The sequence below is a fragment of the Excalfactoria chinensis genome, chromosome 17, assembly GCF_039878825.1.
Source record: "Excalfactoria chinensis isolate bCotChi1 chromosome 17, bCotChi1.hap2, whole genome shotgun sequence".
Lineage (NCBI taxonomy): Eukaryota > Metazoa > Chordata > Aves > Galliformes > Phasianidae > Excalfactoria > Excalfactoria chinensis.
Window position 1 is genome coordinate 4549141 of NC_092841.1, and position 14542 is coordinate 4563682.

At 48.6% G+C, this 14542-nt stretch overlaps 1 protein-coding gene across 6 annotated transcripts in view; it reads left to right on the forward strand.

Moving 5' to 3' along the window:
- ABCC3 (ATP binding cassette subfamily C member 3) overlaps window positions 1-14542 on the forward strand; it is a 44878-nt gene that overhangs the window by 903 nt on the left and 29433 nt on the right. For 4 of the 6 annotated variants that reach the window (XM_072352023.1, XM_072352026.1, XM_072352027.1 and 1 more), the window contains exons 1-3: window positions 911-992; window positions 13224-13400; window positions 14298-14423. In XM_072352023.1, coding sequence (XP_072208124.1) covers window positions 939-992; window positions 13224-13400; window positions 14298-14423 — 357 coding nt within the window. In that variant the 5' untranslated portion in view covers window positions 911-938. Of the gene's footprint in view, window positions 1-910; window positions 993-2890; window positions 2993-13223; window positions 13401-14297; window positions 14424-14542 lie in introns of those variants that run through there. The other 2 variants (XM_072352024.1, XM_072352025.1) reach the window with 2 other exon arrangements.

Sequence of the window (14542 nt, forward strand, 5' to 3'; positions counted from 1 at the left end):
GTCCCGAATAGAGAATATTTCCATATGTATTTAATAGTCCAAATGATGCAGCTAAAGAGCTCCACAGCTCCAGCTGGAAAATGGAAAGGATGGTTAAACCTCTAATAACATGCTGTACTAACTGTCACTTTATGGGAACCAAAGGCAGAGTCCAGCTGTTGTGCTGTGTTTGCAGCAGCATTCCTGTCCCTCTGTGTCCGTTTTGGGGTGAAATTCAGAATGGCTCCAGCCTATGAAAATTAGGAGGGGTTTTGGGGCTGGCCAAGTGGTCAGGGGGGAGAGGAAAACCTTTGGCAAGTGTGTCTTGGGGCTGGGGTTGGACAGTTGGTGTCTTGGTGGCATTAAGCCCACATGCTGTTTGTCTGTGGCTGGTTGTTCATCACTCTAATCTCCTTCTGCAACCATACCACCCACAAACTGAGGTGTGCTCACCTGTCACTGGTTTAATTAATCTCTTTGTTCACTTAAAAGTATGTGAAATTATCTAAGAGGTGACGGGGGGGGACAAACAGTGCATTCAGAGTTCAGCTGATTCCAGCTAGAGCAGCTCTGGGAGAGCTATGTATGTGAGAGAGAATTGAGGTGGCATTTGGAGTCAAGAAAGAGCAAAACTGTGACTTCCAGAGCTGCCCAGCACTATATGTCCTTTGTACCCATTTCTTTAAGAGAAAATCACTTTGTTTTGCTTTTAGGGCTTTGCAACTAAGAATGAGGTGAGGGTTTGCACAGATATGGGCATTGCATTTATACAAGCAGCTTTTCTCCCAGGCTCCATTCTTTCCTGCCCCCAGCAATCAGCCAGATTTACAGCCCCTGGGTGTGCCTCTTAGGGCCTTTGTGATTGCTCCGACTCTCAGCACCTGCCCTACAAGTTAGCAGGTGAAAAGTGCTCTTAGTGTGCGGGTGCCACGGCAAGGAGGATGCAAATACATTAATGAATGAGCTCAGATCTGATCTTGCCACTCCCAGGAATAACTGTACAGCGAGACAAGGTGAGTTCATGACCTCCTTGACACTCACATAGAAAGTGCCATTTCATACAGCCAGCTCAAATGCTGGGGAATGTCACACGAGTGATGATGTATTGCAGGTACACCTGCCTTTTTTCCCATCACTAAAAGGAAACAGACCACAGTGAGCTGCCTGCAACTGTGCTTCAGACTCTGCTTTGCTTTTAAGCTTATCCCTATCTTATCTTACTGAGAGCTTAATATTTCTTTCATTCCTGCCTTTTATTTTTTTGCCAGGCTGCCCCTGGAGGTCCATAACTGTCCTGCAAGGTCAGGGTTGGGCTGCAGGGTAAGCCCTGAGCTCACGGTAGGGCCCAGGAAATGGCAGTGCCCCGCTCAGCAGAACGAGCTGCTGCTGCAGGCAGAGGCGCCAGAGGGACGCCAAGCAAGGGGCAGATTGGCTGGGGCCCCTTCGTTCTGAATCCTACAAGACTCAGAGCAAAACAGGTCCTTTCTGTGCAGATATGGTGGAGGAATTCCACTGAAGTCAGTATCTTAATTAGGGATTAATGCACAGAGCACATATCAATGGAGCTGTAAAGTACGCTGTTAAAATGAACCTCTCCCCTCCTGTACACAACGCCTACAATGGCTGTTCCTGCTGTACCTTTGTACCTGTGACATCCCATAATGCTAAAGCCGATCTTAATTCAGGGCAGGATTTAAGCTCCCCATGCTGCAGGGTGGGGGTTTCAGGAAGCACAGAGGAGCTCCCATCTGTTACTGCCTTTCCTTTAAGCTTCCCTTGGTGCAATTCTGAGCTCTGAGCAAAAGTTTTGGTGTAAGATTTGCAAAGAGAATGTGGAGCCCTGGGCAGATCCTGCTCACACAGCTGCATGGGGCTCCTCTCGTGCTGAAACACGGGTGGGATGATCAGCTTTTATCTGTCTGCTGTCTTCAATCTTATAGAAAACCATCTGAGAACCACTTAACATTAGGCCAGGCCTTCTTCCATTGATGAGTGCAGTGATCCCTACAGCAATCAGAACTGTGGCCTTCAGCCCAATCACAGGCACAGCTGTGGCAGATGCTTAGCTCTGCTGATAGAAGCACTTGGCTGTGTGCCTATCGCAGGTGTGCCTTTGGTGGTCCAGGCCAAAAGCAGATGAGCAGAATTCTTTGCTTAGGGAGGAAAAGATTTGAGGACACAGCACTCATGGGCGGCCCATCTTTCTTTTCCCCTCTGCTGAGAGGTTCCGATGCCACTCTCTGCTTGGTGACTCTTCCTTGTGTAGCAGGTTGGTGAGAGCAACGTGCTTCAGGGGATATGGAGCTGCTGGGCAGATGCTGCAGCAAGCAGCTCTTATGCAGCCGGTGCTGGGAGGCCACTTGTGCTGAACTCCTGCCCAAGAGGAAAGCAAACAGTGCTTATGAGGAAGTGAAAACCAGCTTGTGTCCAAGGTGCACTGCAAAATCATTTGGTTATGTGTGCGTGTGAAATGTATTGATTAGAAGCTTTTATAACAGGTTCACGCCACTGGTTTAACCTCATGTGTCGGAGGATGTAGTCAGCATGAAGGAAGTGGATGGAGATAAGATGCTGCAGTAGCCAGGCTTATGTGTGGTCTGGAGAGGCCTTAATTCCTGCTGTTGGGGATCTGTGGTGCTGGGGGACGCGGTCAGTGGGGATGGTTTGGGGATGGACTTGGTGACTTTACTGGTCATTTCCAACGATAGCAATTCTAAGGTTGGGATGCTTGAGGGCAGGCGATGCAGCGGATGACCTCGGCGCTCTCGCCAACGTGCCGCCCCGGGAGCGGCTCAGAAGCGAGGAGGCGGCGCGAGTGAGCGGAGCTCCGCGTGCTGCGGGACGAGGGCGGCGTCGGTGCCTCCAGCAGCCGAGGAGGGCGGGACGGGGCGCGGCGGGCACGAACCTCCCCGCCCCCGGCCGGCACCGCCCGCTCCTGCTGTCCGGCGCGGCCCGGAGGAGGCTCCGCTCCGCCGCCGCAGCCATGGAAGCGTTCTGCGGCTCCCGCTTCTGGGTAAGCAGCGCGGTGCCTCCCGCCCCGCTCCCTCCGATGGGGAAAGTCGGCCGGGCGCTCCGCTGCGGGTCCCGCTGGGGCGCGGTCGTCCGGCCCGGATTGCCGGCTCCGCACGGACCGAACCGCGCTGCGGGACGGGCGCTTCTCCCCGGCGGGCCGCGCAGAGCGTTTTGTTCCGCCGAAGGTGGCAGCGAGCCGCGGAGGCGCCGTAGGAGCTCTAAAGGAGCCGCCGCTCCGCTGCACGCCGCCTCTCCCGCTCTGCTTTCCCCGCACGGACTTCTTGAGTGAAGTCCGGATGAATGAAGGATGGCTGTTGACGGACCTCCGTGCGCTCGCTGTGAGGACGCGGTCGCCGAGCAGCTCGCACGGCTGGCTGTGGGGTCCTGCCGCGGAGCTTTGCCTCCACAGAACTAATCCTTGCTCCGAACTTGGCTCAACGTTACTTCTGAATTGCCCTAAGCCCGTTGGTTTGGTTTTTGTTCGATCTCAGGTTTGCTTTCCAAGCGCTTCACACGCTCGCTGATACACGCGGTGGGTATGGGTAAGCTTGCTCAAACAAGTCTTGCTTTCATCTCCTTTCTGCTATACACGCTAACGGAGCAGGAACGAGCACAGGCAGACCGCTGCTCGCTACTGCTGGCTGCCACAGAAGCTCGTCTTACCTCCACGTGGGGCTGCGCTGGCGCTGCTGCTGCGCCCTGAGCCTTCCAGCCAGCTCCTGCTCTGCTCGTGCAAAGCGTTCCTGCAGTTGTGCTACCTGTAGGTGTGCAGTGTAGGTGGGTGTCATTCTGCTCTTCGTGCAGTGCTGTTCCGTGGTACCCTGTGCTGTGCCACCTTATGCTATCCTCAGGGTAGTACCCCCTCTGTGACGTTGCCATTAGATGCTCGATTTGCAGGAAGTGAAAGAAAGGTAATCCAGAGAAGGGATTTGCATTAATGACTGTTTACTTAGGGCCTAAGTGATGGTGGGATCTAAATGTGTTTAACAAAACTTAAACAATAACAAAAACACACCGTCTGAATTACTAGAGGTGATGGGGCCGATGTGATTAACACAAATTAATCTGAAACATGGTGAGTTGCATGAGCAGAGGAATGTTCTTTCTATCCATGACTGCAAAGGAAGATGTCAGCCACACGTTGTAAGGCTCTCCAGAAATGACTTTGTGTAATTTTCACGTCCATATACATCAACCAAAGATGTTACAAAAGGATAAAGAGAGGCCCACTGAGCAGAGCAATATTGTTGGGGCACATGGAGGGCTTCCTTTGGAGCTCTGCTCACCTGACTGTAGAATCTGTCCCTTCAGTGCTTGCTGCAGGAGCACAGTTGCACCTCACTGGGTTTTGGCAGCATTCAGCCTGTCTTGTAATCTCAGGGCTGGGTGGGACCATTCTGGCTACGTCTTCCCTATCATTCCTGCATCCAAGTCCTGCAGTAGCTTGAGATTCAACAGGATGTGCTGTGTTCTGTTGATAAAACTTTCTGGTTGCTGCCATCGTTCAGCTCAATGTGGTTCCGTACCTCAAAGACGCGGTCCTTTATTCCAGTTACTCCTGTAATATAAACATGTTTTAGCCAAGTTATCTTTTGATTCATCATCATCTTAGTCTGTGTACCTGGTGCGGGGGCCATAGGGAAGAGAACCCAAGGACAGAGGTCAGACTTCTTGCTGTTGCCTTGCAATGCAGTGTTTGACATTAATTACAGCATGGTAAGCTGGATAATGGGCAGAGTGCTTCATAAATTTACACTGTGCTTTATCTGCTTGAAGATGGCAGGAGGTGGCAAAAGGCAGTTACTGTGTGCGTGTGCTGGTGGTATTTGGCCTTGTGGTGCAGATCAAGGCTTTGATAAAACACGAACCGGTATTAACATTTGCTTTGGCTGCTGAACTCAGGTTCTTTCCCCATATTTTGTCGAGTTGACTTTGGGTATTTTTGGAAGCTGAGTAATGTACTGATGTCAGTTTTGAAGCTGTTTAGAGCAAAAGGAAACTCGATCTTCCAATTCAAACATGTATTTGTTGTGAAGTTTAAGCCCGCTGTGATAGTGTTCTGGTGAAGGGGGGTCAGAATCAGAACCAAACAGCTCAGAATTAGCCCACAGAAATGTTTTGGTTGAGCCCAGTCAGCCTTTAACAGATGATTGATCTCATTTGGGCTTATCAGAAGCGTTAAGGTTTCAGGACCTTTTGCAGGGCAGGGAGTTTTTGCTGGGAATGTCAGGGTTGGCTTCTGGTGTTTGCTCAGGGGCAAAGTAATTTCCTGTTCAACCCATTTTGGAAATAAGAAACTGCAGCAAACTCTGTAGGTTACATTAGAAGTGCCTTCTGGCTGCCACTTCACCCACTGAAAATGCAGTCAGCAAGTCACTAACACAAATATGGGGTATTCTGCATCTGCAAGAGAAACAGCTGGAACGTTATTTGTGACGTGGGCAGCCTCATCGCGCTGAGAAATGTGCTGTATTCTTCACCTAAGGATTCATAGTTAATTGTTAATATTCCCTGCTAATGTTCCCATTCTAAACGCTGCTGGGAAGAGGTGAACGTGACAGCGTGTACCCACACACGCAGTGCTGCGGTGCATTATTTGCTGATGTCCACAATTGCCTCCTCTGTTATTGTGTCGCAGACGCACTGCTGGAATGCTGAGGCAATTAACGTGGCGCAGATCTGTCCCGTAGAACTGCAGAGTTATCACCTTCATGCTTACATACAACATGAGCTGCTCCTCCCAGAAGTGAAGGCAGTGCTCTCAGGGAGAATTCTGTTGGTAATACATCTTTAGGCCAAGGAAGCCACGTGAGCTTAGAAAGCCAGATTGCTTTCTCATGGCTCAGAGGTGAGAAATGGTTCGGTGTCTGCTGTGAGGGTAAAGCATTCGGTGCCGTGCAGTGCTCAGGGGCTGCTGGGATGATGGGTTGTATTAATTCTGTGGTCTGTGTCCAGGCTGAAGCGTTGGCTTCTGTCCTTTATTTTTATCAGCATAAAGAGGAAATGGGAGCTCACGTGAGAGGCCACGACTTCTGGTCACTTACAGTGAGCTCCAGCCTTGTTCCTTTTGGCCCCGTTCTGCCCGCAGCTCCCAGCCTCCCCAGCTGTGTGTGTTCCTTGCTCTCCAAGAAGTGCTGTCTCATTCTTCATTCGTCTCATTCTTCATTCACCTCTTGAGTAATTCCACAGGAAATTGCAGCAATTCTCTAAAGTAAACAACACCTCCGACTTGCCTGTGGGACAGCCTGTTGTGTAGGAGTGCAGGCACCCATCAGCCCTTTGGTTTACATGCAGCCCTTTGGTTTACATGCAGCCCTTTGGTTTACATGCAGCCCTTTGGTTTACATGCAGCCCTTTGGTTTACATGCAGCCCTTTGGTTTACATGCAGCCCTTTGGTTTACATGCAGCCCTTTGGTTTACATGCAGCCCTTCACCCTGTGGCACTTTGGTGGATTTGAGATGCAGGTCGTGCTGCCCTCTGGAAATGCAGCTCCTCTGGCTCAGAGCACTGTGCTTCTCCTCTCTGCATGGTTTCCCTTCTTGCTTCCTTGTGTGCCATGCTTCAATGTGGGTTTTTTCCTCTCATTTTATTTCAAGATGATGTAGGGTACATGTGGGAGGAGAAAAAAGGCTTTTTTCAAGGGAGATGACAAAAAAGGTTTTTAAAAATAACCAAAAAAACCCCCAAACCCACCAAACCTGATGCTGTTTGGCCCTGAATTAATATTAAAACATGGTATTTCAGTTCCACTGTTAGAACATCAGCGAGGCTGGTTGCAGCAGCAGCAGAATGGGAGGTGCAGCAGGTCAGTGAGAGGACTCAGCAGCAGGGCAGCCTGGTCCACAGCAGCTCTTCTTTATCCATCAGCTTCAGCACTGTGATGGACGCAGAACCTTTGTAGATCCTCCAAGGTGATGCAGATCTCCATGTAATCTTTGTTAACTGTATCCACTTTGAGATAGGAGTCCCACTTAGATGGACGTTTTTCTTCACAATCTATCAGTTATCTGTGTTCTGTCTCGTGCTACATAAGAGGTTGAAATAGGTAACTTCAGTGCTCTCTTCAGTCATCAGGTCTGTGAAGTTATTCTCTTACCAAGGCTGGCTGCGCTGGTAACATGCTGAACTTAAAAGCAATTAAGTACTCAAGCTGAAATACTCAAAGGGTGTTAGGATTCTTGATTTGACTTGGAGCAAAACTGTTAGTAAAGGATTTGGGCATCTAATTCTGAAGTGCTAAGAGCAATATAAATATTTGTCCTTAGATCTGGAGAATTAGCAAGGAGCTGTTATTCTTCCTCTGTCAAGAACAGGCTGCCTTCGAATCTGTCTGGGAAAGACAAAGTCTGGGTTTGAAACTTGTGAGCGAAACAGCACCAGTGGAAGCTGCCAACGTCAATAATTTATGGCATCCTTCAGTGACAGTGTCAGTTAATGAAGCTCATGAAAATGACATTCATTTCAGTACAACGTGTAAATGTGATTGCTCACGTCTTTATAGGAAATCAGCATTTGCCATTCTCTTCAAAGCAGCGTGCTGGCAGGTCAGGTGATCTGCCTGTGTTGTGGGCAGTGCTACCCAAAGGCTTTTTGGGCATCAGGTGCAGCTCCTCTTTCCTTCCCTTGTGTTTCTTGGAACATGGGGCAGGAAAAGTGGAGGATGCCTTGAGGGGGAGCAGGTGCTGTGGGGCTGGGAGCCTGCTGGAGGCTGGGGAGGGCCCCATGTGCTTGGGCTGTGACTTGAACGCCACAGGGGGACTTGGTGCCTGTAGCAGGTCCCGAAGTCAGGGAGGTGCTTTGGCTTTCAGCCCAGCTGCTTCTCATTGGTGGCAGTTCTGACTGATCGGGCTGCAGTGATGTAGCCAGCAGGTGTGCAGGCAGAGGTGTCTGGGGCTTGGGAGCTGCATGGGAGTGAGAGCTGGGGTGAAGTATGACTTTCTGAGGAGATCCTTAAAGCGGAGCTGCTTTCATCTCTGCAGTTAAGACCATAAAGCATTTCAGGATGGGGCTCTTCCACCTGCTGTATGAATTGCTATGCCACTAAAGATCCCTTTCCTTTCTACATGTGTTTGCAATGTATTAAAATGAAGAGGTTCTTACTGTTTGAAATGTAATTATAAAGAAACTTCATTTGAGAAACCTATGAAACGGTTGACTTTTTTTCCAGTGAGCTAATGGCTGTTTGTCTCCTGGCAGGGCTGTGCATTTGACGGGCCATTACCCATCACAAGGTATAGCAGAGCGGGCGGGCAGCCAACAATCTGCCAGGGGACACATCTGTGTGTCAGCTCTGCTGGCAATGCTGTGTCTGGAGCTGGCAGCTCATCCCCTGGTGCCCCAGGGCAGCCCTGGCACAGGAAGGCTGGGGTCCTTCGTGGTAACGTCACGTGCTGGTGTCACCAGGCTTTGAACTGGAACGTGGTGGGGAATGATGGAAGGGGAGGACGAGAAATATTTCACAAGAGCTGTTTCCAATTGCAGTCACTCAGTTTCAGAAACACTTCATTTTTCCTTTCTGAGCGGTGCTGCACTAACGCAGATAGATATTGCAGTGCTTTGTAAACAACAACAACAAAAAGCCCTTTCTGGTTATTGCAGTACTGCTTAACACCCATGTGCTTTCAGCCCCAGGCAGCATTGCTCCAGTGTTGCAGTGGAGAACATCCTTACTTTGTGTCCTGTTTCAAAAGGAAAGAGAGGTTTGTGTAGTACATGAAGGAGCTGAACTGGGCAGCAGTTGCTTCAGATGAACAAAGCGTGTTATTCCTTTGTAAAGGTGACACTGTTCCTTTGGAGACATAAATGGACGGTCTTGCTCTGAAAAGGCCGTTTGAAACTGGCAAACTTGTGCAGTAATGGAGCAGGGAGCTTGCTTGCATTTGTGCTCTCAAGTGAGGACTGAATTAGCCCCTGTGGATCTTAGCAGCAAGGACCAAAGAGAGGGGTGGATAACAGCTGGAAGTGGGAGGGGAGGCAGCAGGGCTGAGATAAGCCTGTGCTGTGGCTGAGCATGAGCTCTGATAACTCTGCTGCTGAGTTTGAAGCAGCCCTTGTGCTGGGGAGGAGGCCATCGTTCCTTTGCCAGGCTGTGCAGGTGGGATATGGACCAAACCTCGGGGCAGAAGGAGGGCAGGGAGGCTTCCCTGCACTGGAGTTCTCACTGTCAGTCGCTTCTGCAAGAGGCACCATTTCCATCTTTATTTACTGCAGGGAAGAGTTTCAGTTGTTCGTTTCCATTTTTCTGCGTATCTCTGCAGTCAGCTTTCCAATCTCCTTTTTAATCTTAAATAACCTTCTGACTAGTGATAACCAGCAGACAATCAGTGGCACGGCACGTGTTAACCTTGTGCGTGGTGTGAATGACACCAGCACGGCGGCCTTCACATTCATCAGATAAAGAATGAATTTGTGTTTTCCATCGCTCCTGCAGCTCTTCCTGCTTTGTAATATTCTTGGAAAAAAAACACGTATTAATTTTTCTGCTCAGTGAAGATAACTGCCTGGGTACAGGAGGTGGAAGCCTTCCCAAGGGCTGGGAGCTCTCTGGTGTGAGCTGTGTGGGCAGCAGGACCATGGCAGCAGTTGGGCTCTGGCTCAGAACTATGTAAAGCACTTTGATTTTACACTTCTCTTGCCAATCAGAGCTGGTTTGGACTTAAAACCAGGACCAGAGCCACTACTCTGTCTCAATATCACTTTTGGAGTTTGGGAAAGGGATGGACAGAAACCTCACTGCTTCTGTTTTTCAGCCTGGCTTTAGGTGGTTTGTTCATCTATTTGAAGGCTGTAAGGGGTGACATGCAAGAAGCCCAAGATGTATTGCTTTGTTCTGTTCTTTCCCTTATAGACATTATCAATTTTAAGAATTTTTCAATAGTGCTGTTCTTTTCCAGATGGGAAAGCGTAATAGGGAATACTGAGCATTAGAGCAGATTTAATGTTGCTCAGAACTTTCCCTGTTGAATACCATCCTTTAGATCGAGGTCATAGGTTTAACTGGTCATCTGCATGTGAGCCCGACTGCACAGAGATCACACTTCAACAGGGGTTGTGGCTGGAGCCACGGGTATGATGGAGGGCTGCTCTGTACGTGCTGTTCTTACCATCAGCGAAGCTTTCTGCTGATCAGTTAGGTTTCAGTCCCCAGGAGACCCCTGACCTGCTGGAAAGCTGTGTCAACCACCTCTAATCTTGCAGCACAGAGCTGTGAGCTGAGGAGACAGACGTCTAATATGCTGAAGCTGGATAGCAACTCTTTCAGCAGCAAACCTGAAGAAAACCCTGCAACCCAGCAGCCCATGGTGGGGGTTCCTACCTGCAGGCAGAGCTGGCTGCAGTCAGCGTCTCACCTGTTCTGCTTATGGGGCATAGTGCAGGACAGGCAAAGGCAGGGGAAGGCAGGAGCTGGAATGGCAGGAGTCAGAGAGCTGGTCCCCTCAGCCCTTACGCTGGTGTTTGTTCTCCAGGGTGGAGTCCTATAACTTGATTGCTGATTGAAGGGTATTTAGCAACGTTTTACAGTGCTGGTTTGGTCAGGATAGATGGCCTTGAAACTCTGTCTAATCCTAATAGGGTTGCAGTGGCTGTTGGAGTGTCAGCTTTGGAGCACTGAATTATAGCTCAGGCAGCTCCACATGAGCAGCTCCAGCTTGGTAAGAAATTCTGATTTCAAATTCCCAGGTGGAAAAAAAAGACAATAACTCAGCAGAGCCCCTGTTGCATGGTGCCTATGGGCAGCCTGGGCCATAGCAGACCAGTCTTCTACTACTTCTTCTGCTACTTCATTGTTTCAGGTACTGTCCCCCTAGCAATGCCCCTGGGAGGACACAAGCAGAGCAGCAGTGTGCAGCTCCCTGCCCTGCACACACGTATCTCCTCGGTCCATGCACCGTGCAGGCTGTGGAGCAGCAGAGTTGTGGGGCTGGTGCTGCCAGCTGTGCTTCCATGTGATTTGGAAATGGTTCCTCTTTCATTCTTAGGTATAATTCAGCTGAATTTCCAAATCTGAATTTTTGTTGTTATTATTATTATTTTTTAACGACAGACTTTCTGATTCCTGGCCTGCTGTGTTTTTATGCTCAAAAATTCAAGTTCTAGTTTAAGTAAGAGTTAATGAAAGCCTTAAAATGGCTTGGCAGCCGTGCAGTCTGTGTCTCAGATACAATAGCCAGCTTGTGTTCAGCCTGGAGTTAATGGACATCTGGGGCAGTTTCTCGGTGGCTGTCAGACAGAGAACCATTTCTGGGCATTCTGGTCCGATAGGGAAGGTTTAAATTAAGAGTGTGTTTTTTTTTTCAGTGAATGTTCTCGTAAGCAGAATCCTCATTTAATTCTGTGCCCAGCTATTGCTATCCTTCAGATTCCCTTTTCCTGGGATTTTTTCCAGCAAGCAAAAGGAGTGAGATTGCAAACATGCTTAAGACATTGCTAAACCACTTGTAATTTAAAGAGGAAACGAGCATTTTGTTAAATAAATGAGTGGACAAGTGCCAGATTTAGAACTGGGAGCCTTTCAGCTGCAGCCTTGCAGAGGGCATCCCCTGCCCCAGACGGGTAGCTGCTGGTGAGCTTATCCCATTAAGAAGGTGCTTTTCAACGTTATCTGCTCTGTAGCCACCAGAGACCTCATCAGAGGAGAACAGAAATAGTTTCAGTCCAAGGCTGGAGTTGTGTTTGGTTTTGATCTCATATTTGAATTGCAGTGTAATTGCCTGTGTGGTGTTGATTCAAGGCTGAAGTTTCCCCAAGGTCTGGACAGAGCTGAATAGGAAATGAAAGCATTTTTTTTCTTCCCCTGGGTGCTCATGTGCCTCGAAAGGAATCAATCCTAGGCTGGAGAGGTGTTGGTCTGAGGCACAAAGGGTACAGCTCAGATGCACAGCCAACATATCTGCCTTCGCTGCTTCCAGAGCTCACTGCCATCCACTTTTTGTTTGTGCCAAAGCTGAAGCACGGAGTGACAGAGCTGTTACAGTTCAGCCAAGCTATGCTGGGTCCTGCCAAGTCTTTGTCGTTTCATTATGCTTAGGAGCTCCTCTTAAGTGTCTTAAGTGGGCTGAAGCAGTGATGCACGGCCCTTTCAACAGCCATTGCCAAGATGAAGGGCTGTGAGCACACTGGTTCTTTGGTTCTCCTAAAATTAGCTGCTGCTGTCAGCATTTGATCTCTTCGTTTGTGTTGGCAAACAAAGCAAGTCTGGAAATACTTCTTCAGCATGTACATTTGGATTGTTCACTCCGTCACTTCTAAGGGCTGGGGATGCTTGACTGAAACAGATGTCTGCAGAGAGCTCATACCTGCCCCAGATTTGGTACAGGTGATCCTAGTGCAGAGATATCTGTGATTCAAGCACACCTTGGTTTTACCATCTGCTTGTTACTGATACAGGAAAGTAATTTCCTGCAAGTCAGTGTTTATCTACCAGATTGCAGATGACATTTTGGATGGCGAAACACAAGTTGTGAATGTGATTAAAAACAAGTTCCCTTAGCTGGACTGAAATTTCTCTTCTAGTTTGACCTTGCATAGCTATGTGTTTGGATGTGGTGCATTCAAATCCTTTGCTACAAGCTGCAGGAGAGTCATGTGCCCTGGGTCACAGATGGAGAGCACTGCTGGCAATGTCTTTGAGAAGTCTGTGTTCCTCTTACATGTTTGGTGTATTCCTTTTGCCTTTGTTCAGGACAGGGAAGTAATTGTCATCAGAAGCACGTAAGGAAGAAGGATGAAATGTTAGTTAGAAGTGCAGGGTTTCTTGCTGGGTAGGTACGCACTTGTCATCCAAATCTGTTTGTTTTCTCCAGTGCTGGATATTCTGGCTGGATGAGTTCTTGAGTCCAGGATTTTGGCTGGAGAAAAAGCTCTTGCTTAGGAGCTGCAATCCAGGCTGGGAATCCCTGAGAAATGTGGCACTATCATCACCTGTAACCAGACCTTAGCAAAGCAAGGCTCAAACAGCACGTGTGCGTGCTGCAGAACGGAGATCTGACTCTGAGAGCAGGAGAGCAGAAGTTTTTGTGCCTTTTGTGGTGTTTTTTTTTTTGTGTGTGTTTTTTTTCCTCCCTTCCTTTTAAGCTTTTGTCCAGTATTTATAACTGTGGTTGGAGCTTGTAATGATTACGGATTAACCCCACGTTGTCAGAATAGCTGTTTCGGAAAGCTTCAAGCAGGTGTTCCAGTTGGTGGAGCTTCTGCCTCTCTGTTAATAAAAGCCTTTTTTCTTTTTTCCAGGATGCCAATCTTTCGATCCACACCGACAATCCAGACTTGACACCATGTTTCCAGAACACCATCCTGGCATGGATCCCCAGTATTTATCTGTGGACTGCATTACCCTTTTATCTTCTATACTTGAAGCGCTCTAAAAGAGGGTACATTGTGCTCTCCATGTTGAGCAGGTTCAAGACGGTAAGATCTCCGCAGTGCTCATAAGTGATGTGTGGGCTTGAGTTTATGAGTTCACATCCAATTCAGTGTCAGAGTAAATGCTGAAGGTGGGGGCTTAAACAAGATTCTATCTGGTTTATGGGGAGACTAAAGAACATACTTAGAGGAAACAGCAGCATTACTTAAGAATCCTCGAGGGGGTGTTCCAAAGGACAGCTTGCCTGCCAGGGTATCCCACAAAAACACCTTTCTGGGTAGGATGAAGAGTTTATTATTCAGCAGAAGAACATTCGCCTCCATGGTGGGCCAACACTGTGATGCTCCACCACTTAAAGCAACCAAGCAGAGACCTTAAGGTAGCCGTAGTGAAAACTTACAGTGAGATGTCATTGAGAACATCTACACAGGAAGGTGTATTTTTCAAGTCACCGCACCCGCCTCATAGCTATGTGTTTTCATTGGGATCTTGTGCCTAAGAGGTGGCACAGCAGTACCTGTGGTTTATAAATGATGAGGTGTAAGAAAAGCAAACAAGTCTTTTCCATTGGCCACGAGAGAAACGGGTTATCCCAGAGAAAAACTGCGGGCATCTGCTTCCGAGCGTGTCTGCCTTTAATCAGGATGCTGCCCGTGTTTCCAATTAAAACTGAGTAGTGTGGGGAGGAAAAGAACGAAAGAACCTCAAAGGTGACTGCTTTAATCTTTCTCTTAGCTGTGGTTGTGTATACTTTGCAAAAAGGTTGAGGCTGGATCCTTGCTCTGAGTGCAGTGGGGCAGTTCCATTAGCCTAAATGCAGCTGTAGCAGTGTTGTTCTCTTCACACAGTTTTGTCTTGCTGGACATCTGTGAATCATAATGACTTTGCCCTGATTTCCCCTGGTGGTAAGTGCACCAAATAGTGTCTCTGTTTGCTTTCAGCTGTTCGGCGTCCTGCTGTGGTGTGTGAGCTGGGCAGATCTCTTCTACTCTTTCCATGAGCTCCTGCAGGGCAGAACACCACCACCAGTCTACTTTGTGACTCCGCTGGTCATTGGCATCACTATGGTTCGTAGCTGCATCTACTTATGGTGGCTGATAGGAAAACTCTTACATGGATGGGGGAGGAAGGAGGCTCCTTTGCATTTATTGTCTTATCCTGTACTCTTGTAACTGAATTGGTACTC